The sequence below is a fragment of the Bos indicus x Bos taurus genome, chromosome 2, assembly GCF_003369695.1.
Source record: "Bos indicus x Bos taurus breed Angus x Brahman F1 hybrid chromosome 2, Bos_hybrid_MaternalHap_v2.0, whole genome shotgun sequence".
In the NCBI taxonomy this organism is placed as follows: Eukaryota; Metazoa; Chordata; class Mammalia; order Artiodactyla; family Bovidae; genus Bos; species Bos indicus x Bos taurus.
This window is the reverse complement of record NC_040077.1, coordinates 88,227,883-88,254,388: the sequence shown is the minus strand read 5'-3', so window position 1 is coordinate 88,254,388 and position 26,506 is coordinate 88,227,883. Positions and strand designations below refer to the sequence as shown.

The 26,506-nt window shown below is 41.3% G+C and overlaps 1 protein-coding gene across 1 annotated transcript in view; it reads left to right on the top strand.

Moving 5' to 3' along the window:
• FTCDNL1 (formiminotransferase cyclodeaminase N-terminal like) overlaps positions 1-26,208 on the top strand; it is a 123,207-nt gene extending 96,999 nt beyond the window's left edge. Inside the window, exon 6 of the mRNA XM_027563882.1 lies at positions 26,060-26,208. Within this exon, the coding sequence (XP_027419683.1) occupies positions 26,060-26,097 (38 nt within the window). The 3' untranslated portion in view covers positions 26,098-26,208. The remainder of the gene's footprint in view (positions 1-26,059) is intronic.
• The last annotated feature ends 298 nt before the right edge of the window (positions 26,209-26,506 follow it).

Genomic DNA, 26,506 nt, shown 5'->3' with positions numbered 1-26,506 from the left:
CAGGAGGATGCTCCATGTTAGGTGAGTTTGTGTCCAACCTGCTTTATTTATAGCAAGTGGTAACCAAGACTGCTTTTTGTCCTGGAGAGAGATATCATCTCATCCAGCTACCCGGGTAAAGAGAGATCAGGGCCTTGCACTCTCAACACACCCAGCAAGAACTCACATGATGGTCAGGTTTATGGCAGGTGGCTTCTCCCAACAGAGGGGCGGAGCATTCAGTTGTGCAGACTTCAGTCGTGCAGGATGTGATCTGGCCCTGGCCAGGATTTGTTCCGGGATGGCTTGGGACTTCATTTACCAGTTACTGGCTTTATACCAGTATTCACATATACCTACAGGCTTTTGATGGCTTTGAGCATAAGCAGTTAAGAGTCCTTGCAAGAAATTGATGGTATACTTATGGGATTAACCAAAAAGGGTTTTGTGAAGGGACTGATTTCAGAGATTTAGGGCTGGGTCAAGGACTCCAATGAAAGGTGGCAAGGGACTCAGGGACCACTGTGACTGGAGATAGCTCAAAGCCATGGGAGGGGGGTTTGTCAGCTCACCTGTGCTGACAAGACAGTGAGGATGCAGGGTAGGAATGAAGACTGGGGTGCAGAAGGATATGCCCCAACCTGACTGTCTCCTCCAAATTCTAATTACTGTCTTATTTCCCACTGTATGAACTCAGCAGAAGGCTGGAGGCAAGGATACCAATGTGGAGGTTAGCTTCCAAGGGCCAGAGCAGGGCAGGGAAAGCTGGAGAATGGATCTGGGATGGCACACGGAAAATAACCAACCCATTTTTATCATTTTTTTCTTAAAAAAAAAAAAGATTAGTAGAAATGACTGCATATCCAGAATTGCTAAATTCTAATAAAAGGTATAATGTGTGAGTTGGACTATTAAAAAAAAAGACTGAGCGCTGAAGAATTGATGCTTTCGCATTGTGGTGCTGGAGAAGACTCTTGAGAGTTCCCTTGGACAGCAAGGAGATTAAACCAGTCAATTCTAAAGGAAATCAACTCTGAATATTCATTGGAAGGACTGATGCTGAAGCTGAAGGTCCAATACTTTGGCCACCTGATGCAAAGAGCTGACTCATTAGAAAAGACCTTGATGCTGGGAAAGATTGAAAGCAGAAGAAGAGGGTGCCTGAGGATAAGATGATTGGATAGTATCACCAACTCAATGGACATGAACTTGAGCAAACTCCAGGAGATAGTGGAGGACAGGGGGGCCTGGTATGCTACAGGCCATGGGATTGCAAAGAGTTGAACTCAACTTAGCAACTGAACAACAGCAATAAAAGGTGTACTTTATTTACGTTTTAGAAAGGCTTCCCCCATAAATCTTCTTTAAATTCACTTTAATGATATATGATGAAAGGCATTTAACTCTACTTTCAAAAATAATTTCTTTATAAAATTGGGCTGGCTCATCCACTGGTATACAAGGTGCTCAAGTAATTTGTGTTTCTTCTATTAACACTCAGAAAGAAGCCTTGGACTAAAAGACAGAAAGGCTGGATTCTAGTCTCAAATTTAGTATTAATAGGTTATAAAATAATGGGGTTGTTAATGGTCTCTAACTTTCTTTCCGGTTCACTTCTATGTTTAAATACTGCATTTGATCAGGAAAAAAAAAAAAAAAAAAAGAAAGCAGGACTTTCCCTTAGGATAGGGGGCAGAATTGATTGAACTTTGTAATTAATTTTGCCTTATTTTTTGCTTTTTAGTATAAATTTGGTTTTCTTTTATTTTTTATTTTATTTTAATTTTTATTTAACCAAGATTCTTATATCTGTCCCCATGGGAATTCTGGTTTATTCAGATTTCCCTATATCTTAGTGAAAATCTAGGTTCATACATGATACAAGCTACTTCTCTTTCTTAATTGTTTAAGATTATATATAAAAAATTTAGGTCTATGAATCAAGGTAAATTAAAAGTGGTCAAACATGAGATGGAAAGAGTAAATATTGACATTTTAGGAATCAGTGAACTAAAATGGACTGGAATGGGTGAATTTAATTCAGATGACCATTATGTCTACTACTGTGGGCAAGAATCCCACAGTAGTAGTAATGAAGTAGAAGAAATGGAGTAGCCCTCATAGTCAACAAAAGAGTCCAAAATGCAGTATTTCAGTGTGATCTCAAAAATGATAGAATGATCTCTCTTTGTTTCCAAGGCAAACCATTCAATATCACGGTAATCCAAGTCTATGCCCCAACCACTAATGCTGAAGAAGTTGAACGGTTCTATGAAGACCTACAAGATCTAATAGAACTAACAACAAAAAAAGATATCCTTTTTATCATAGGGGACTGGAATGCAAAAGTAGAAAATCAAGAGATACCTAGTGTAACAGGCAAGTTTAGCCTTGGAATACAAAATGAAGCACGGCAAAGACTAACAGAGTTTTGCCAAGAGAACGCACTTGTTGTAGCAAATACCCTCTTCCAACAACATAAGAGAAGACTCTACATATGGACATCACCAGATGGTCAATATCAAAATCAGGTTGATTATATTCTTTGCAGCTGAAGATGGAGAAGCTCTATACAGTCAGCAAAAACAAGACAAGGAGCTGACTGTGGCTCAGATCATGAACTCCTTATTGCAAAATTCAGATGTTAATTGAAGAAAATAGGGAAAACCACTAAGGCATTCAGGTATGAACTAGGTCAAATCCCTTAATGATTTTTCACAGTGGAAGTGACAAATAGATTGAAGGGATTAGATCTGATAGACAGAGTGCCTGAAGAACAATGGAAAGAGGTTTGTAACATTGTACAAGAGGCAGTGTTCAAAACCATCCAATGCAAAAAGGCAAAATGGTTGTCTAAGGAGGCCTTACAAATAGCTGAGAAAAGAAGAGAAGTGAAAGGCAAAGGAGAAAAGGAAAGATATACCTATTTGAATGCAGAATTCCAAAGAAAAGAAAGGAGAGATAAGAAAGAAAGAAAGTGATCAGTGCAAAGAAATAGAGGAAAACAACAGAATGGGAAAGACTAGAGATCTCCTCAAGAAAGTTAGAGATACCAAGGGAACATTTCATGCAAAGATGGGCACAATAAAGGACAGAAATGGTATGGACCTAACAGAAGCATAAGATATTAAGAAGAGGTGGCAAGAAAACACAGAAGAACTATACAAAAAAGATCTTCATGACCCAGATCCCCAGGATGGTGTGATCACTCATCTAGAGTCAGACACCCCGGAGTGTGAAATGAAGTGGGCCTTAGGAAGCATCACTACGAACAAATCTCGTGGAGGTGATGGAATTCCAGCTGAGTTACTTCAAATCCTAAAAGATGATGCTGTGAAAGTGAACTGAACTGAATATGCCAGCAAATTTGGAAAACTCAGTGGCCACAGGACTGGAAATGGTCAATTTTCATTCCAATCCCAAAGAAAGGCAATGCCAAAGAATGTTCAAACTACTGCACAATTGCACTCATCTCATACACTAGCAAAGTAATGCTCAAAATCTTCCAAGCCAGTCTTCAGTAGTATGTGAATTGAGAATTTCCAGTGTTCCAAATGGATTTAGAAAAGGCAGAGGAGCCAGAGATCAAATTGCCAACATCCATCGGATCATAGAAAAAGCAAGAGAATTCTAGAAAAACATCTGCTTCATTGACTATGTTAAAGCCTTTGACTGTGTGAATCACACCAAACTGTGGAAAATTCTGAAAGAGATGGGAATACCAGATCACTTTACCTGCCTCCTGAGAAACTTGTATGCATGTCAAGAAGCAACCGTTAGAACCAACATAGAACAATGGACTGGCTCCAAATTAATAAAGGAGTACATCAAGGCTGTATATTGTCTTTTAACTTATATGCCTTTTTAACTTATATGCAGAGTACATCATGAGAAACGCTGGGCTGGATGAAACACAAGCTGGAATCAAGATTACTGGGAGAATATCAATAACCTCAGTTATGCAGATGACACTACGCTTATGGCAGAAAGCAAAGAGGAACTAAAGAGCATCTTGATGAAAGTGAAAGCTGGCTTAAAACTCAACATTCAAAAAACTAAGAGCATGGTATCCAATCCCATCACTTCATGGCAAACAGATGGGGAAACAATGGAAACAGTGAGAGACTTTATTTTCTTGGGCTCCAAAATCACTGCAGATAGTGACTAGCCATGAAATTAAAAGAAACTTACTTCTTGGAAGTAAAGCTATGACAAACCTAGGTAGCATATTAAAAAGCATAGACATTACTTTGCCAACAAAAGTCTGTATAGTCAAAGCTATGGTTTTTCCAGTAGTCATGTATGGATGTATGAGTTGGACCATAAAGAAGGCTGAGCACTGAAGAATTGATGCTTTTGAACTGTGGTGTTAGAGAAGACTCTTGAGAGTCCCTTGGACTGCAAGGAGATCCAACCAGTCAATCCTAAAGAAATCAATCCTGAATATTCATTGGAAGGACTGATGCTGAAGCTGAAGCTCCAGTACTTTGGCCGCCTGATGGGAAGAACTGACTCCTTGTAAAAGAACCTGATGCTGGGAAAGATTGAAGACAGAAGGAGAAGGAGACAACAGAGGATGAGATGGTTGGATGAAATCACAGACTCAGTAGACATGAGTTTGAGCAAACTCTGGGAGATGGTGAGGGGCAGGGAAGCCTGTTGTGCTGCAGTCCATGGGGTTGCAAAGAGATGTACACCACTGAACAACTGAACCACAACAACAAATGAAAAACTGAAGAAATAGAAAAGAAGTCTCTAGTTTTTTTTGTTTAATGGAAACATGGCACCATCATTGCAGATTTTCAATCTAACACCATCTGTGTGTCCAAAGTAATTATATGATCATCACATGCATGATTATTGCCTGAGCTGATACCTTCTGCCAGGATGTATTATTTATTTTAGTCATTATTTATTTTCATACACTGATGCTATTAAAATCAGGGTCCTAAAGATTCACTTATACCCAGCCCTTGGAAAAATTAAAGGAGCAATTTGTTTTATCAAGTCTCTAGACTTTAATTTTAAAAATAAAAAGCTTCATATAGCCAAAAGTGACAGTTAAACACAAGAAGTCTCATGTAAGTCATTAGTCTTAAGATGACATGTGGAAGCAATTATTAACTCATTCCTCAAGGGACATAGATATGCATGCTTCCCTTTATTTCTTTGGTCAAATATATTATGCAACCTAATTTTCACATTCAGACGACTCTGACAAAAATTGTAGCAAGATAAAGCTGGATAAAATGACTCTGGACTTGACTGGTCTGATTCCTGGTTTGGCAATTTAGGAAGCTGAAGCCTGAGGAAGCTGACATGTGCACAAGATGATGAAATTAGATGGTGCCCAGGTTGGGTCTAGGACCCAGATCTCCAGCTAGAAATATAGTTTTACAAATAGTTCACATATAAGCCCTTACAAAAAAATCAAATGACAAAAGGTTAGTCTTTCTAAAAATTTTTCATTGAAATATAGTTGATTTACAGAAAGGCAATGGCACCCCACTCCAGTACTCTTGCCTGGAAAATCCCATGGACGGAGGAGCCTGGTAGGCTGCAGTCCTTGGGGTCGCTAAGAGTCGGCTGCTACTGAGGGACTTCACTTTCACTTTTCACTTTCATACATTGGAGAAGGAAATGGCAACCCACTCCAGTGTTCTTGCCTGGAGAATCCCAGGGACAGAGGAGCCTAATGGGCTGCCATCTATGGGGTCACACAGAGTCAGACAAGACTGAAGTGACTTAGCAGCAGCAGCAGCAGCAATCCTGTGTTAGTTTCAGATACAGCAGAGTAATTCAGTTATATATTTGTGTGTGTCTTTGTACGTATTCTTTTTTAGATTCTTTTCCACTGTAGGTTATGATAATATATTGAATGTAGTTCCCCCGAAACTATAGTCTTTCTTGACTGCTGTTCCAGTTCCAAACCCTTTCCAGAATAACCACTATCATCAATTGATATGACATTTTGCTGAATGTTTACATGTATACATACAATGTACATATATACATATATATATGTAGAAATGTGTATGTAGAAATACATGATATTGTTCTATAGCTTTTAAAAAACATAAATACTACTATACATTGCATCTGATTCTACAATATTGTCTATCTTGGATGTTTTTCTAGATCAGCATGTATCAACCTCATTCTTTTAAACTGCTAGCTGATTTTCTAAAATATAAATAAGCCATAGCATATGATGAGAGCTTAGATTGTTTCCATTTTTCCTCCATTACAAACGATGTTATGACACAGTACTGCTCAAAGTTTCATAAATGTCAGAATCACCAGAGGGGCTTGTTAAAACAGATTCCTGGCCTCACCCTCACATACTCTAATTCAGAAGTTGTGGGATGGAATACCGGTCCCATTTTTAACAAGCATTAGACATGCTAATGTAAACATTCTCAGAACTCTGATGCTGGTGGTTCAAGGACCATCCTTTGAGTTGTACTGCTGTCATGAATATCAATGCATAACCTTCCTGTGCATACTTGTGAACGTTCTTGCATGAGGGTGGGAGAAGGAAGTAGAGGTGAAGAAGGATTTTCTGAGTGATAGGCCTTTTGCATTGACCTTTTATGGCTACTGAGAGGTTATCCTCTAAAGTGGTCACACTGCTTTGTATACTTGGCTGTTCCCCCCAGCAGTGTATGTGGTATGGGGGCACACCTTGACTCACAAGCTCACCACCTCTGATGGAACACAGTCTTTAGTTTGGTGAGAATGGTATCTTGCTTTTCTTCCCTGATCACAAAACTAATGAGGCTGATCATCATTTCATAATGTACAAGTCATCGTAATCTCCTCTTCTATGAGATGCATACTATACCATAAGCATATTTTAAAAACTGATTGCTGTTGCTTTGTTTTTCTCATTGATTTATAGTGATTTAAAAATACATGTTTCAGATATTCATTCCTTGCCTGTTTTATGTATCTGAAAATATTTTGCCCAGTGCTATTTTTTTCTACACAACACAGTTATTATTTTACTCCTAATTTTATAACATTACCTGAACGCTACTGGTCCCTCTGAGGAACATAACAATTCCAGAATCAAACATTATTTTCCTTTTGGACCCTCAGTTCAAATCCTGTGACTGTACTGCCACATGTTGGCTAACGATCAATGAATTGTGGAAAACCTGAGAAAGAGAATAGGTTGGAGAGCCCCCTCCCCCCGACCAAAGCCCTTCTTAGCGAAAGGAGATTCCATTGTGCAGGAGCCCCTGGACCTAATTTAAGGGAAGAGGACTCATATATGTAGCTGGAATAAAGCAACCTCCATCTTGTCATAAAGGAATTTCTGTAAGCTCCTGAGACAAAGTTCTTGTAAGCCACTTTGACATAGGATTATTCTCTTTTGACATATTATAAACATTAAAGAAAATTTAATGCCCATCTGGACAGCTAGTTTTTGCCAATTGCTACCACCACCAGCTGCAAAACTGCACTGACTACAAGCCATCCAGCTGCCATGCGTACCCAGTGCCAAGAGAGAGAGCACGCTGCCAGCGCTGCTTCAAGTGGCTGGGCTGGTTCGCAGCCAGGATTTGAGGGAGGATGTGCTATGAAACACAGTAGTCACGACTCGGAGTTGCAATGAGTGTTATATGTGTTTGCTTTTTTTCCTGGTCATCTACTGTGGGAGGCTGCTGGGGACACCATCCCTTTCCTGGAAATGGCAGCAAAACATGTTGATCCTTCTTGCTCTGCCTTTTATGTACTTGCTGGCACCCTTAGCACGCACACTCTGCTTGCACGCAGTCATTAGCTGGAGCCGCCTGGAGCTGCAGAAAATGGTGTCGTCTCTCCAAGACTGGGTTTCCTCAGCTCCTCTTCTCTCTCCGCATCCCTATCGGCACCCTATTCCTTATTTCCTCCCGCCCCCTGTATTTGTTTGGCATTTATTTTTCTCACAAAGTAGCAAAAAAGACAACTGCTTCCTCCACTAGTAGTTTTCCTAGAAGTGAGTGTCCTTACCTTTATGTTCTTGGGTTCCAAATACTCCTGTATGGATGTTTGCCTTCAACAGAGTTCTTTTTCCTTCCTTTTAGGGACAGGTAATTTTCCAATTCAGGAGATAAATTCTCCATTGACCTCTGTCATAGATTGTACTGGTGTTCACCAAATACTCTATTTTCTCTGCCAACTGTGTTTTTTTTCCCCACGGGTGGATGAATTAGTCATACCCTCTTTGCTGAAGTCAGGAGAAACCATGTGATTTGCTTTAGCCAATAAAATATAGGTAGAAGTGATGTGTATAATTTACATGCTGTAGTTTTAAGAGCCACCTTCTCCAGAAGAACAGCAACTGCCAGACAGAGGCTGCTTCTTCACCCTAGGTCCTGAAATGAAGACGTGGTGCAGGGCAACAGCTGACATATAGTGTTAGTAAAAACAAAACAGAGTTATTGAAAGCCACTGAGATATTTGGAATTATTTGTTATCATAGCATAACCTAACCTACTATGACTGATACAGTACCATTGCATTTATAGGTCTCTACAAACAAACAAGGAGAAGGCAATGGCACCCCATTCCAGTATTCTTGCCTGGAAAATCCCATGGACAGAGGAGCCTGGTAGGCTGCATGCAGTCCATGGGGTCGCTAAGAGTGGGACACGACAGAGCGACTTCACTTTCACTTTTCACTTTCATGCATTGGAGAAGGAAATGGCAACCCAGTCCAGTACTCTTGCCTGGAGAATCCCAGGGATGGAGGAGCCTGGTGGGCTGCCGCCTATGGGGTCACACAGAGTCGGAGACGACTCTAGCAACTTAGCAGCAGCGGCACAAACAAACAAACAAACAGCACTCTAAAACCTTGAGATTACTTAATAGGATATGGAATAAGTCACCTTGGAAAGTTATCCCTAAAACTAGGGAGGACTGTTGGCCTGCAAATGTGTATCCGAGCAGGTTCACATGGAATCTTAATCTGAGAAATCCCAGGCATTTTAGAGATCTTCTAATTAAGCCTCTCACTTTGCATAAGGAAATTGAGGCTCAGAGATGTTAAGTGATACAATGTAAGTCAGCCAGCTGGTTGGTGGAAAGACCTGGCCCAAGCCCTAAAGAAACCAGGCTCCTATTCCCATGCTCTGTCAACCATGCTTTCTTCTGAGCTTTTCAGCTCAGCTAGCAGCAGTAGCAGCAGCATTGGGAATAAGATAAGAGAAGGTTCTCAAATGCACATTTTCTATGATTTTATTTAAAATATTTCTGAGAACTTTAAACATATTAGACTTCCATCTGCCCACTTTAAACCCCAGATTGTCTCCTGTTCCCTGTACTACTTACTGCTTCATGTTGAGAACACTTAACATTATCAAAATGAAGAGCATATTTAGAGAAGCAAATTTACTATAAAGGGCAAATAAAAGAGGTTTTCTTTTAGGCACTGTTCCAAAATATCCCCATTCATGATCTCCATTTTACCTTATAGCTGAGAGCTTTCCTAATAATTTTTAGTTTGACTGATAGTTACAGAAGCTGACATTTATGTAACACAATTACTAAAGCTCAGTTCAAAGTGTTTTATATTGTTTTATACATTTAACCTTCACAGCACACTTGTGATGTATTACCATCACTCCTCATTTACAGATGGGGAAATGGAGGCCCAGAAGAATTAAGAACCTTACTCAAGGTCACAAAGTTGGTGAGTGCAAAGCTGGGCCGGTTCCTAGAGTGACTATAAGACTGACAGTGATAAATGTAGTAATAGCAAAACAACAGCCAAGTTAGTTATTAACTAAGTCCTATGTACAGGAGTTATGTGTCCCTGGATATTTCACCATTTGTGGGCCCTAAAATACACATTACAATAACCTCGGAAGCTTAAAGACATTAAGTGACTTGCCCCAGGTCACATAAATGGTAGACCTGAGTTCAAGGCCAGATTTGCCTGACTTTGAGAGTCTGTCCTCCTTTCACTTTGCCATGCTGATTTTTCTTTTTCATATCATTGTCACAAAAAAGCAGTGTGACAGAGTAAAAATGGTGCTTTTATTTTTGGCTATGCCACGCAGCTTGTGGGATCCTAGTTCCCCAACCAGGGACTGAACCCAGGCTCTGGCAGTGAAAACACTGAGTCCTAACCACTGAACTGCAGGGAATTCCTAAAAGTGGTGTTTTTAGCAAATGCTTACTGCGGTATGATTCAACTATACCAAGCTGAATAATAATGAGATCCTTACCACCTGGAAACAGACTGAGTATTTTGGAAGGCAGTCTTCTTATCAAGGAAGTGATGACAGGGAAACAGGCATTGGGTGGATGCTTGGACCAGGTGCCCAGTGATGTCCTCTTTCACTCCGGGTATCTAGGATGCGAATCCTCACAATATTTCTTTAGAACAGCTGCTCTTTCCGAAATGTGAAATAGAGGTACACAGCATTAAAGTGCTCAGGCAGGCTGCCTGTGATGTCACTTGTGGGGCTGGTAGTAAAACTAGAGTCTTTTACTCAGATATCATGTTCTCTATGATGGATTTCACAGTTTCGAGTATGTGGGAATGTCTTTTGCAGAGATTTTCCAAAGCCTGATTGGAAATTTTTACCACTGTAAGTGTTGAAACTGTTTTTTTTTTTTAAGAAATACTGGGAAAAATTTTTTTCAGTTGCGTATGTGTTTAAATTTTTAATTAACCACAGCTAAGGAAGTGGGTACAGAACAATATATATTCAGTTTGTAAATTGCTGCTTATCTAACCTTCAGGGCATAGTTATGAGATCCCTGAGTCCCCCAGTCTATGAACAGGGTAGTGAGAAGATACCACCCTGGTTTTTTACCCCCACATCTCTAGTGGGAGAGACAGGAAAATTTTAGAGAGAACTAGAGGCTCTCTAGTAAACAACTGGTATTACTTAGGATATGGTTTAAAATAATGGCTTAAATAAGCTAAAAGTTATTTCTTCCTTACATACTGGTCCAAGTGTTTGCTGTCTTGGCCTGATGGAGTGTGGGGGCTCTAGGTGCCTCTGTCTTTAGCTCCACCACCCCAGGTGTGTTGTATGGATGGTACCTTATCATCCAAGATGGTTTACCACACACCACAGTCCAGCCTGTGGAAATGGAGAAAAGGGGGCAGGAGAGGGGACGCCGCTTTCTTTGAGGGGCATGTTCTGGAAATGGCACTCATCCCATTAGCCGTAATTTGGCCACAAAGTCACTCATATTCAACTCTAAAAGAATCTGGGGATTAGAGTCTGTACTCTGGGTGTCTAAGTGCTGAGATAAAATGTTTTTACATGGAAGAAGGGGAGAAAACGAGGGATTTGAGGACAATGTCAGCTCTGTTCCTTCTTTTAGTTTATGTCTCCACCGCCTCTAGCAGGTCCCAAGGTCCTCGTCTATCAGCCAAGTCCATTGCTCTCATCTGTTGGGTGCTTAAATATACCTTTTGTAAAGTGACAACCCTTTTATAAAGTCCTACATAGTCCAGTCATGGAGGAGTGGAAGACACAAGGAAGCACCATCCGACAACCAGCAGTAATTAATAAAGGACTCCTGTTCTTAACTTGGGGCTCCCCTCGTAGTTCTCAGTTGGTAAAGAATCCTCCTGCAATGTGGGAGACCTGGGTTCGATCCCTGGGTTCGATCCCTGGGTTGGGAAGATCCCCAGGAGAAGAGAAAGGCTACCCACTCCAGTCTTCTGGCCTGGAGAATTTCATGGACTGTATAGTCCACAGGATTGCAAAGAGTCAGATGCAACTTTCACTTTCATTCTTAACTTACTTTTCTTGATAAATATAGAAAGATCTCATCATAATCCACAATAGTTTAAATTCCCCTTTCCTTCTCCACTGGTTTTCTATCCTTGCAAGTTGCTCCCAGAAAAAGAAAGAAGCCTCAAATAACGTTCTTATTTACTATAATTCCTTCCTTTCGACCCCCTCCCTCACCCATGTCTCTCTCTCTTATTTCTCCATTTTTCAATTATATATTTCAATTAAATATATCCCCCTATAAGCAAGAATCTCTCCACAAGGTAACAAGCCAAGGTGGGACTGGCAAATATAGGTTTCCCCTTATCCAGTTGGAGAAGAGAGGACACAAAAATGTCCATCATGTTGGTCTTACCATATGTACTCTCTACTCTCCAATCTATTTTCCACACAGAGGAAGCCAAAATAATTTTTGCAAATAGAAATTAAGATAATGCCACTCTTCTGCTTAAAATACTTCACTAGCTTTTCACTGTACTTGGAGAAAACACAGCTTCCTCTTCAGGGCAGACGGGCTCTGGCATGCTTGGCCCTGCCTACCCCTCCTCACGCCAGGGTTCCACTCTCCACACTCCCTTTCCTTTGCTTTTCATTGAGATCTGCCCTGCCTAAAAGCCCCACATCAGCTGCTGCTTCACTTGAAATGCTCTCCCCTAACTTTGGCAACTCCGATTTGTTTTTCAGTTTCTCTAAACTGTTGTCTCTTGAGCTTACCTTGTGGCTTAGATGTTAAAGAGTCTGCCTGAAATGTAGGAGGCCTAGTTTTGATCCCTGGGTTGGGAAGATCCCCTGGAAAAGGAAATGGCAACCCACCCTAGTATTCTTGCCTGGAGAATTCCATGGATGGAAGAGCCTGGCAGACTACAGTCCATAGTGTTGCAAGGAGTCAGACATGACTGAGCAACTTCACTTTCACTTTTCCTTTCAACTTATAATGAAACAGGTTTATTTCCTCTAGTGGAATTCAGCAGGTATCATGACATATATTTGCATGTGACTTTATGGCTCAAGGGGTAAAGAATCTGCCTGCAATGCAGGAGACACAGGAGACTCAGGTGCAACCCCTGGGTCAGGAAAATCCCCTGGAGGAGGAAATGGCAACCCACTCTAGTATTCTTAGAGAATCTCATGGACAGAGGAACCTGGCAGGCTACAGTCCAAAGGGTTGCAAAGATCTGGACTCAACTGAGCACACACGTGTTTTCTGTTTAATACCCGAATCCTTCACTAGATTATAAGCTCCAGGAAAGCAAGGCACTGTTTCATCTCCTCTGTGTGTCTAGACCTTTGTAGTGTTGGAAGATGAAACTCTTCCTATAAGCTTCTTATGAAATTGTGCCATATGTCCATCAGTGAGATAGGTTTATTACTTCTCTTTTTTAAATTATTTTTAATTAAGGATAATTGCTTTACAAAATTTTGTTGTTTTCTGTCAAACCTCAACATGAGTCAGCCATAAGTTATTACTTCCTAAATGAAGGATGCAGAGCCTGCACTCAAATCTGGACTGTTTAGAAAACACTCATCTCACCTCTCTCTGCCTCTTTTCTATCAGCTTTCTGTTGTACTGTGAAGTCTAGGACGTGTTACCCAACAGCCCAGCTAGAGTTCAAAAGATGTTATTGTGTCAAATAAGAACACCAAAGCTTACCTGTCCTCAAGGCTTGTTAGGTCACTATCATATACCCTAACCTTTTGGAGTGGAGTGGTGTTTTAGTCTATATGCTCATAGGCATAGGTATTAGTCGGGATTCTCCAGAGAAACAGAAACAATAGTATACACCTGTATCTTTTATCTATATATAGAGATTTTAAAGAATTGACTTCTGTAGGCTGCAAGTCCTGAATCTGCAGGGTGGGCCAGTAGACTGGAGGCCAAGCAAAGAGTGGGTGTTACAATTCAAGTCCAAAATCATCTGCTGCAGAATCCCTTCTTGCTCAGAGTTCAGTCTTTTGCTCTATTCAGGCCTTCTACTGATTGGATGAGGCCCACCAACATCATGAAGAACAATCTGCTTTACTCAAAGTTTACCAATTTAAAGTTTAATCTCATCCAAAAATACAGAGACATCCAGAGTAACATTTGCCCAGATATCTGGGCACTGGGGCCCAGTCAAGCTCATATATAAAATGCAATCATTTTAGTGTATAAAATTGTTCCTCTGAGGGAAGGAAAACACTCTAGTGTTCTTTGAGAGTGAAGAGGTCCCCAAACAAAGAGCCTAAAGAGTATGGCTAGGGATAATGATGGCTGTGGAGGAAGGGTTGGCTGTGCCCAGAACCCCAGGGTATCATTAGCCAAGGCAGAAATTAGACAGGTCAGAAGGAATCACAAGAGAGCAAGATGGGATAAAGGGTCAATACAGGGAGAAACAAAAGCCCTCAGCACAGGGAGCAGTGGGCTCTCACCCATCTTTCAGGCCCAGAGGTTTGCTCCATTTGCACTGCCTGTGTGTAGTTGGACTCTCCCCCCACCCCTCTGTATTTAGCGATATGCCCATGGCTCCCTGCCACTAAGCTTATTTGGAAGCAATAGATAAATGTCAGCACTTAGAAGCCATGAAACGTCCTAACTGGCCCCCCTAGACTAATAAACATAAAAAAAATCCTGATTCAGGCAGCTTGATGGGCTCATTGGTGAGAGAGAGATAAAGTTTCCCTTCAGGACATTTATAATTTACATAATAAAAAGCTTTTCACCTTCCAGTCAAGGAGCAAAATTAATTATCGTGGCCCTGTTACCTCTTGGAACATTTTTGCTTAAACTAGCAGGAACGATTTGTGAACTCTTAAATGAGGGGTAGGGGCCTAGGATGGGGTGCTAGTGCAGTTAGGGTTGTGGGGAGGGGAGAAAGGCACCCCACAGCACACTTGCCTGGAGTGGGCAGGAAGAGGGTGGGGGTTGCTCTCCATTTAACAAAGACATTTGTGGCCTGACCTGTCCTTTCAATGCATTCAGCACCAAATAATGTGCTAATGATAATGGACTTGGCAATCTGAAGCCTGTAATCACCTCCCCTCGGACAGATGTTGAATGGACGGTCACCAGAAGGGTTGTCTCGGTCATATCCTTCCGTCATGTCTTGTCCTCTTCTCTTTTGGGCACCATTTCAAATAACAAATAGAAAAGCTGGTGTTCCAATGCCCCTGATTCTGAAGATATATGGACAGCCCGAAGTCCTTTGATTAGGGAACCATATCTGATATCCATACGGGGTCTCTCATTCCAAATTCCCTGGACCCTTCAGAAAGCTGACAGCATTAACCTGATATCATTAATTCTCACCACTCTCCTGTGAAGGAAGCAGGTGGCCTGCATTATTTCACATCTTTTACAGATGGAGAGATAGAGGCGAAGGAAGGTTAAATGGTCTGCTTTCCACTGAGGAGCTGGGCACAGAATTCAGTGTCAGGTACACAAGGTTACAGAGTCTCCTGGTAGACCAGAAGGCCCAACTGAGATTCTCTGGGAATTGGGATAAGACCATGGAGGTGAATATGAATACAAGCCTCCTGCCCACATTTTAGGAAAGAAGAACCATTATTGATTTAATTTTTATTGTTATTTCAAAGTAATTATAACACAAGATTACAAAAAGAAATAGCAAAAGATGACATGGCTACAAGTATGGTTTTCACCTCCTTTAACTAAACCTGGTTTCCTATCTTGGTTAAACAGAGCATTGACAGGCCATACTCTTTTTTAAATGCTTTCATTTAAAAGTTCAGAGTCTTGAGAGAAGAGGCTGTGTGGATAGTCAGCCACGTCAGAGACCTTGAGCCTCTCCCTGCCTCTCCTGGTCACTCCAGCTTCCGGGTCTGCTCCCTTGATTGACATGTCTTTGGCCCTTTTTGGAATCCAGTATCCTAAAAGCTGCAGGACACCCCAGTTTTTTGCTCTCCAGGGAATGATTAAGTTAAAGTCATCTCAAAACCAGTTTTATGGGTAAGGGAGCAAAAATCAGTTAAGTCAGAAACAACTTTATCTCCCCAACTTTTGCTGTGTTATGTTTTATGAATGAATTGACCAATGGAAGTGACAGGATCTAACTACAAGAGCAACTGGGATTTGCAAGGCCTTTTCAGTCTGAATGGGCTTCCTCTGTGGCTCAGCTGGTAAAAGAATTTGCCTGCAATGCAGGAGACCTGGGTTTGATCCCTGGGTTGGGAAGATCCCCTGGAGAAGGGAAAGGCTACACACTCCAGTATTCTGGCCTAGAGAATTCCATGGACTGTATAGTCCATGGGGGTCACAAAGAGTCGAACAGGACTAAAAGAGTTTCACTTTGATCTGAATATAGGATGGAAACTGTAGACAATATAATTATGGTTCTCCTTTGGAAAACATTGTTTGCTATTTCTAATAAAAATTACACAATGCCCATTTGTGTCCTGAGAGACAGGATATAAACTATTGGGTGAGAACATGGGCTGTGTGTGTTCTGCTGGGTACCTGTAGGTATCTTCCTCATCTGTTAAGTGGGTACTGTAGAGGCACGTACCTTGCAGAGCTTCTGAGGACTAAATGAATCAATACACATAAAACATGTAAGTCACTGCCCAGTACATAGTAAGTACTCAATAAGTAAATGTGTTAGTATTTTAAATTTATAATAGTTGCTATATACTTCTTTTTTTAGAGAGAAAATTTACTTCATATATGGCTCAATCAATAAATGGCTAAATCTCATTTGCATGTTAAGATGACCAAAATAACTAGTTCAGTTGTACGGCAGCCTGGTTATTGCTGGTAGCTTAGTGGCCAGGTTGGATTAATTGTTTAATAATAAGATATTAGTACAAATTGTTTGCAAAACATATGAGTCAGCTCATATAGACCTGACTACTGTGATTTCTTTTACTCATTTATTTATTTATACATGAGTGAATCTAGTCATTCAAAAACCATTTAGCATCTTCTAGGAGGAATGAAGACTGGTAAGATCTGGTTTCATTCCTCAGGAAGTCCTGCTCTGGGAAAGAGACAGACAGGTGACATGTGAAGGGCCCAGTGTGCCCAGGTGATTAGAAGAAATGTTTGTGTTGAGGCTTGATGGAGAAGAGGAGTTAGTCAGGGAAGAAGGGGCATTTCAGGTGGAGAAAAGAGCCGGCACTACCAATATAGAAAAGAAGAGAGTCAGAATGGGTGACCGCAGTAGGGTATGTGCAGGGCAGAGCTGGGGCAGAGCTGCTGGATCCCTACTCCTGCAAGGCCTCCTGCGCCCTGGGGAGTTTAGACTCCATCTTCAAGGCCAGAAGGTTTTGAGGAGTGGAGGAGAAGGGGAGGTGAGCAGGAAGGGGAAGAGTGACTACCTCACAATGAACCAGATTCCTTTCCAGCTCACTTGTAAGCCCTGACACTATTCCCAATCAAGAGGGAGAAAAGGCAGTTATTATAGAAACAATACAGAATGTAAAAGCTCTGGGGGGAGATTCGACTCAATTTTCTTCCCTCCACCTCTTGACTTTTGAGCACCAGTTTCCTAGGAATGGAACGCATGGCAGGATTTCAGCAGGGCTGGGTCACACTCAGGGGTGCATAAGAAAACATCACTAGGATTGTAGTGTGCATGATGGACTGACACACAGATCACAAACAGATGAGCATGTGGTTGTACAAACCCAGGCAGAGGGGCTCAGGTGTGAAGGAAATAGGAAGCATTTAGCAAATAATCACTCATAACGGCCTCTTGGGGCATCCCTGGTAGCTTAGAAGGTAAAGTGTCTGCCAGTAATGCAGGAGAGCCTGGTTCAATCCCTGGGTTGGGAAAATCCCCTGGAGAAGGAAATGGCAGCCCACTCCAGTATTCTTGTCTGGAAAATCCCAAGGACAGAGGAGCCTAGTGGGCTACAGTCCACGGGGTCATAAAGAGCCAAACATGACTGAGCGACTAACATTTTCACTTCATGGCCTCTTGGACATGGAGTGTGAAAAGAAGTCACTTTATCCATTATCCTTAACAAAGGTAGGGATACAGGGGAGGAGGTACTTGTTATTTTGAGGTGCTGGTAAGACTTCCCCATGAATATATTTCAGTATAACTTCCCAAAAAAGGATGTGTAGTTTAGGAGATCTGTCTTAAAATTAGTACTTTTCTTTTGTAGTCCCAGCTAACCTATCTGAATATCAGAGATGACTTCATTAAAAACAAACAAAGAAACAAACTGTCCTATAACTCTTTCATTAGCATTTATAAAAATGCTAATATATTATTTCCCTATATAGAATACATTTGGTGTATTTTAATACCTTCTAAATTGAATTTTCCCTTCCAAATATTATACTTCTCTTCTTGTGCCTACTCCTTCCTCTTTGGAGTTCATAGTTTTCATATTCCAAAAGTTGACTGTTCAGTTTTGCAAGTTAAAGATTCATGGGTTAAAAAGCTTAAAAAAATAAAATAAGGACCTTGTGAAAGTGAATGACAAGATCAAATAAGGGTGGGGGAAAAGAAAAAGATGATAATTAGCAACCCGAAATTAAATTAAACATAAAATAGAGGTTCCCAGGTCAAGAGGGTCTTGGGAAAGGGGAAGAGAAGAGAGACGGAGTGTACTTGTGTTGATGCTCTTTGCTTGTATAAATTTTAGATCAAATTTGGCTTTAGATTTCTGGCAGTGCAGACTCTGGGCAGAATGAGAATGGAGACTTCTTGCTTGCTACTTTTAGCTTTCACCATTCTGCTGGTTCAGACAACAACTTGCCGGGTTCAGTGTACCGCAATGAAATGCGAATCATAAACGAGCAGAGCAGCCCTCGGGGGAAAAGGGGGGCCCTGGATGCGATCCAAGGTCTGTAACACAGAGAAAAGACATAGTTCTTTGTCACACACAGTAGATTCTCCCCGAGGGTTTCAGCGATGGGAATAAAACGATGGGGAGGGGAGTGGTAGTGGAAATCATTACAACGGTTCTGCTCTCATATGAAAAACCAAACAAAAACAAACCCGGGGTGAGTGGGAACACAGGCGAGCCGGAGGCCTCAGCCTCGCAGCCCCTCTTCACGGCTCACTCCATATACCATAGTTATTAGTCGTGGCGGCAGGGCTGCGAGCGCCCCCCGTGACCCTGCGCTATACCTACACACACCAATATTTATCACGCGGGTTGATCTGGGGTGGGGAAACTGCCAAAGAAGTTTGGGCTTATTTTTCAAACATTTTGGGTTCAGAACACGTTTTTCCCAAGCACTTTCCCTCTGAATACTTAAACCCATGCGTATTCTGAGGGAAACTTGATCCACATGTTTCTGATTCATTTACACTTAATTTATCAAATTGTTGTTTTGTAAGAGCCATTTGATGTCCAAGGAGCTTTATGAGGGTTTTTTTTTTTTAAACCTTATTTGAAACAGGATGTTACTTATGCCAACAGTGAGGACAAAATGCAGAAGAATGTCAGTCTGAACTTGACCTGGTGACCCGACAGGTTAGTGGAGGTGGGGGAGAGAAGAGGAGTTAAGAAGGACCTCCATTTGGCAGAACACAAGGAACATGCTCATCTGTAATCAGGATGCTGAACACAAGGAACACAATTGGGAAGCTGGGGATGGGGTTTATTTATTTATTTAACCCAAGCCCCAGCAGTGAGGTCTTCTTATTTAATTTCCCACAGAAAAATAAATGCAGAGAACACCTTGTCCAAGGGAGGTCTTAACCCACCTGCTTGTGATTCTTGGTGGAAGTTACTTTCCAATATATGTAATGAGGGTTCAGTGTCTCTGCTAGTCTTAGGATCTAACCCCTTAGTAGAAAGATTATGATTTTCAAGCCAGTTTGATGTATGATGGCCAAATACCAGTGATTTTAAACAATGTCTGTTTGGTTGGATGGCATCACTAATTCAATGGACATGAACTTGGGCAAACTCTGGGAGACGGTGGGGGACAGGGAAGCCTCGCGTGCTGCAGTCCATGGGGTTGTGAAGAGTTGGACACAACTTGGTGACTGAACAGCAAGCATTGTTTTTAATGTCTCTCAGGCTGGGCTTCATCTGTACATCAGATGCTGACTTCCTCATTGGAGTTCCAAGGTCAAGGACTTGGATTTCTCTAGTGATCTGGCATCTGCATTGTGGGGGTTACTAAGCTTTGTCTTGAGAATCAGATTGCCTTGACTATATACAACCATTCCAAGAGCTTGTTCTAACTTGTTCCTCTATGGCGGAAGGTCAAGTCTAGGCAACTTCTGTATGATGAGTTTCTTGGAATGAAACCCCATTTTTTTTTTGACCCAAACACTCCTCAATACTATTGTCACTGTCTTCATTTTAGAGAGGGTGAGCTCGCAGTGTGACAAAACTGTCAGAGGGGTTAAGAAACAACAACAACAACAACAAATACAAAGGGTGATTAGCCACAGCCTAGAGAAATTCTCTTGCTTTAACATAAAGCCTTGGGACATTGATAGTTTGTTTACTGATTTGGGTAAAGGGGGGAAAAAAAGATTTAATCTTCAAACAGATTTGTAAATATGATGAAGGTAATGTCTAGGGTGATCAGCTTTAAAGAAGAGATTTTTTTTTACAGTATGTAAAATCTGATCCATGTTGCTGAATCATTTATATTTAATATGTGCATTTTACACATAAGTATACGTTGGTTTCTAGATGTTTTCAGAAAATAGTGCTTTGAACCCAGGATAGCCATTTGATTGAGACTTTGTGTAGTCAAAAATAAAATAATTACAGGGTAGATTCTGTGTTCTGGCTTTGAGTTCTTGCTTGTAACTCATATCCAAATTCTGGGGTCAGCGTGCAATATGCATTTCACTGTCATGACCTTGGTTGATTTTGTCTGAACCAGTGCAACAGAGTTACAAGAAATCAGCCAAGAAGGGCCCCCATGGAGAGGTTATGGGGAACTTTGTTTGTGTTTTTACTGCCAGTACAGGGCTTAGTGGAAACTAAGACTGTGAAGCACTTGTGCTTTGCTTTCTGATGGTTATTCTGTACTCCAGACTTGACAAATAGTAGATTCAATTACCTTTTGCCCCACATCCCTATTGGTAAAATGCATTAAAGGACATGGGAAAGCAGATCAAGAAAATGACTAAAGATGGAAACCTGCTGTAGTAAAGGATAAGGTAACTTGTGAAAAGTAAAGAGCAGTATTAAAATAAGATAAAATAAATGAGAATTCTTGCTCCATTAGAAGTTATTTCATTAGAATGTAAACTCCATGAAGACGGGAATTTTTGCTTATTTTTCTCACTGCGATATCCCAAGTTCCTGAAATAGTGCTTGGCATACAGTAGGCTTCAATAAATATTTGTTGAATAACAGAATGGATGGATGAGTATTAGTGAAACTGGGCACAGCAGGGGAGTGATGGTCTGCCGTCTCTTTTTCTTGGTCCACAGGCAAAGCAGTGAACTGACAGGTGGGGAACATCGCAGACAGGCAGGTGCCCATAGAGCAGCACAGAATTCTGGAAGCTGCTGCCCCAGTGGCCATGCTTCCATGGTGCTAGCTAAGAGGCAGGCATGGACTCACCAGTTGTCTAAGGACAAAATGAACAAGGCTTTGTGTGGCATTTCCCCATCTCTTTGCCTATAGCCTTTGGCCAAGTCTCAGAGGCTGTGATTTAATCACTAAATACAAATGGAAGTGATTTTAGGGGCTATCACAAAACTGTGGTTTTAGGGTGCATATTATTTTACTAGGGCTGCCATAACAAAGTGCCATAGACTATGTTGCTTAAACAACAGAAATTTATTTTCTTACAGTTCTGGAGGCTGGCGGTTCAAGATCAAGGTGTTGATGAGTTTGATTCCTTCTGAGGCCTTTCTTCCTGGCTTCCAGGTGGTCATCTTCTCACTGTGTCCTCACATGATGGGGAGAGAGAGAGAGATCTCTGGTGTCTCTTCCTCTTTTCAGGGGGACATCAGTTCTATTGAATTAGAGCCTCAATCTTATGACCTCATTTAACCTTAATTACCCCCTAAAGATCTTGCCTCGAGTACAGTCACATTGGAAATTAGGGTTTCAATGTATACTTTGCTGGGGTGGGGAGGTGGGGGACACAATTCCTTCCATAACAGAAAGTTTAATAGTTTAAATTCTCAGCTTAAAGCAAAGATTCCAGCAACCAAGGGCATCTCTGAGGTTTTCCCAGCAGTTTTCCTGAAACAGTCATAGTCATTAAAAAGTCAGGACTTTCTCAAGTGTTAAGGTGGTGGCAATGTAAGGCATGTTCTGTGATCTCTGGCTCCTGTTTAAAACAGCATTATTACTATCAAATTGTGGCATCAGCCATACTACAAGATATATATAAAGCCTACAGCCTGGTTTATGGTTGGAAAGCCTTTGCAACAGGCATATGAATTAGGAAAAGAGCCTGTCTGTTTCTTTATTCATTTATTTTTAAGGGCAAGCTATGTACTGGAAACATAGTACTCATGCTTTCAAGTTCTTCTGCAAACCACTGCAAATTCAAATTATTTACCAGTTATGTCAGTATTCTTGGGGGAATTTCTGTTCTCTTCAATGTTGAAACTCTCGCCCTAGAAATTTGGAACTAGAAGGACCCTCAGACAAATCTGTATCTTCATTTTTATTAACTATGCCGTGGAGACAAAGAGAAATCAAGAAACTTAATGAATGCCTTGAGACCAATCAGAGACAGAGTGGCAGGGTTCCCCACAGAGTGATGCAACAACTTCAGCAGCCTGATAGTCAAGAGGTCCACCCACTTCCCTAGCATTTGGTCTTGGGCCTCATTTAATTAATCAGTGAACAAGTATTCAATGAAGATATACTTTACACTCTGCACCAATAGACAAAAGCATAACATTCTGTCTCAAGGGATATCCAGTCTGGTTTTGAATGACTAGGCTAAAATTCAAGAAAAAGAAATACAAGAGCAAATACAAGTTCACAGAAGCAGCTAAAATACTAACAGGCTTTTAAAGACAGCTTCTTTTCCCTGGAGTGAAGGCCTCTGGGGTGAGATCTGGAGTTGAGCTCAACTTTGTTACTGATTGAGTAACCTGGAGCAGTCATGGGCCTTTCAGAGCCTGTTTCCCTTCTGAAAATGGGAAACTGCAGGGTGCGGGACAGATACATTGAAGTTGTGGGGTGGTTGTTGTGCCTGTTGTGGCCACGTGACTGCAGTCCCAACCACAGCTGCCAGCAATATGCCACTCCCTCCAGTGATGGAACAGCAGTTGACCCCAAGTTCAGTCCCCAGCTGGCCCTCCAGGTAACCTCTGGAGGCTGCTCCATTATTGGGGAATAAATAATATTCCCAACCTTCTTTATAATGCTCTCATTTTCCCCCAAGAACTTGACAGGTGGATTTTTTTCAGATTAGTTCTTCTGTGATCCTCCTTCACTGCACTATAAATATTTAATTCTTCCCCCTCCTCGGGCTTCCCTCCTAGCTCAGTCACTAAAGGATCTGCCTGCAATGCAAGAGACCCAGGTTCAATTCCTGGGTCAGGAAGATGCCCTGGAGAAGGAAATGGCAACCCACTCCAATATTCTTGCCTGGAGAATACCATGGACAGAGGAGCCTGGCAGGCTACTGTCTGTGGGGATGAAAGAGTCAGACACGACTTAGCAACTAAACCACTATCCCCTTCCTTGGTGAATTGGAAGAAAGCTTATGCCTTGTTTTTCTATTTCCATTGTAATGAACTTTTTTTCCTGTTGAATATAATACTATAGGTCCTATACTGTAATGTTATAAGAGAATATAGAGACTGTGTGGAGAATCTTTGCGTACAGATCCTTTGGGTACAGATCATTTATTTACCTGTTCCATGAACTTGAACAGATTACTTAACTTCCATGTACCTTTATTTCCTTGTTTGTAGAATGGAAATGATCATATATTCATATCACTGAGCAAGCTAATCTGTGGAAAATAATTAGTGTGAAGCCTGGCATATACTAAGCACTCAAATATTAGCTATTATCATTATTAACATTATCAAGATATTAAAGAGGAGATGAAATTACTTTGTATAGGACAGCTTTGAATAAAGAAAGAAGTTAAATGAAGAAGGAAATCTCAGAACAAATTCCCCAGGCATTGATAAATCCTGGGGAATAAGGATACTTTGGGTCTCCTGAAGAGTTAATAGGGAAAGAGAAGGAGAAAAATGCACAATGTTGCAGTAAGAGGAAAGAGGTACCCAGAAAGTTCCAGATATAGAAGGAGCAGTATCTAAACCTTCCTGGGGGAAGTTAGAGAAAGAAGCATCTTCACAGAGAAACAGCTGACTTGAGGCTTGAAAGAATGGTTAGGAGGTGGCCAGGTGGACAGAGAGGTCCAAGGATGCTCCAGGCAGAAGGACCAGTATATTTAAAGACACACAGGCATAAGATAACAAGATAAATTTAGGAAATAGCAAATATTTGTTTCAATTGTAGGCTGCATGGAGGGTTAAAAAGAAGCTGAAGGTGAGCAAGAATTGGTTTATGAAAGATTTATGTGCCAATCTAAAGAACCTAGAATTTTTCATTAAGCCAATAGTCCCTAAACTGTGTTCCCCATATTCTTTGATCTGTTAAAAAATGTTCCAGTAATACTATTGCGTGGCTCAATAAGTTGGAGAAATGTTTGTTCCAACAAAATTAGTCTTTCTTACTGTTGGATTTTTCAGAGCTATTGGTGTGCCCACAGTGCAATATAAAATGAAACTTTCTTTAAACTGATTTGATTTTAGAATACTTTTCACACTGAGCACCTTTTACTATCCAGTTCCAAAGAATAATGAAGACTTTTCAGAGGGGAGTGACATGATCATATTTTATTTAAAGTTAGTATCTATGAGAAGAAAGATGTTTTGAGGGAATATATGATTTGTTCTCTAAGTATAATAATTTTTCTGAATTTGGGCATAAAATGTCACTTAATATGGAATTAATTCTTATTTACAAAGCATGGTGGTACTTTGGAGGCCAGAACGACTTCCTACAAGGAATGTTATCAATGAACGGAGTGAATATTTAATAGAATTTTTAGATCACCACATGCAGCACATTGCTATCTAAACTTCCACAGGTTGGCAGGGGAAGTTTGGAAAGCAGAGCTGCGTGTCAACTCCACAGATGTCTAAAGCGGAATGAGCACAGGGTCTGTTCCACCTGCTGACTGCATGGTCATGAGCAAGCTATTTTATCTTTTCAATTCCAAATTTCCTAACTCGTAAAGGGCTGAGGTGTAATACCTTCCTCAGAGAGTTGTATTTATAGAACAGTATTAAAAGGACAATCTATATGAATAACTGGTAAACACTGCCCACTGTTACAGCGGGTACTCAGGAACTGAATCTGACCTGTGTGTCCGATGTCCCCTCAGCAACCTGCCCACAAGTTTTCCTCCTGGAGTCTTTGCTCTGAGAGCTCCCCGGCAGGAAGGAAGCTGGGGTGGGGCCACACCCTGGAGTATCCTTAGAGTGCTCTAATCCCTCCTAAAGTTCTGAGTCCCCAGTCCTGGGCTCCACACCCTTTCCCTGGCTACTCTATTGTGGTGCTCAGTTTAGGAGGAAAAGATACAGACAGAAAATTAGATGATTAAGCTCCTTCTGTGAGCTCTTTGAGAACTGTCATCTTGAATTCTCTCTCTAGCATTTGAGGCTGTGACTGGCTAGAGTCGAATTATAAACTATCAAATCGGTTTTTACAGAGTTTTCTCTTTTCCGTGCCCCCGTCCATCTTAAAAGCCCTCCCAGTCACCACAGTGGCTGTCTTTGTTTCTCTTATCTTTTCATTTAGGTGGATTTCTGCCAGGGGTGGTAGTTCATCATAATGAGCTGAGAATAATAAAATAAACCAAGTTGTCTTGCAATGCAATAGTGATGCTTGGCAGTTATAATACTTCTGAACTCAGCTGTCAAGCTAAGAACTGAAGAAAAGTTGAAAGAATCAAAATGAATTTTCCCTTTATACAGTGGTGGTTTTTCCACCCTCACATGTACTTTCGGGAGGTAATGTGGCCTCTTGCCAGCAGGGGGCAGTGTTCATCTTTAAATGATGTGCGCCTGGCCAGCCCGGCTCTCAGAGCCCGCAAACACCCTTGTCCAAGAATCCCACGCTCTCCAGAGCAAACATTCGAAGTTCTTCCTAAACACATATTTCCTGAATACAAATCTTATGGTTTGGTAAGTCTAGATTCGTTCTGAGTTCTGCCATTAAAACAAAAGCATTTCCATAAAATGGAAAGTCAGAGCTTTTATGGAAACATGCAGCCTTATCTCATTGTGAATAATGTTTTCATCATTTGGGGTTGTTGGGATGGTCCCAGGATAACTGAAAATCACTCTAGTATTATCATGGTAGCTAAGCTGGGTTTTCTGTTTTGATTTGGTTTTTTGTTTTTATTGTAGTCACTCTGAGGCTGTTCAAACAAGCAAGAGACAAATGAAACAACTTGCTACCATTCGGCCAGTCTAAGCCCTCAGCCCCGGAGAAGGCAATGGCACCCCACTCCAGTACTCTTGCCTGGAAAATCCCATGGATGGAGGAGCCTGGTAAGCTGCAGTCCATGGGGTCGCTAAGAGTCGGGCACGACAGAGCAACTTCACTTTTACTTTTCACTTTCACGCATTGGAGAAGGAAATGGCAACCCACTCCAGTGTTCCTGCCTGGAGAATCCCAGGGACGGGCGAGCCTGGTGAGCTGCCGTCTATGGGGTCGCACAGAGTCGGACACGACTGAAGCGACTTAGCAGTAGCAGCAGCAAGCCCTCAGCCCAGGCCTCTTTACTCTTGCAAAGAAGCATATTCCTGTTCCAGAGCAGAGGTGAATTGGTCACCTTTACTAACTTGGATTTT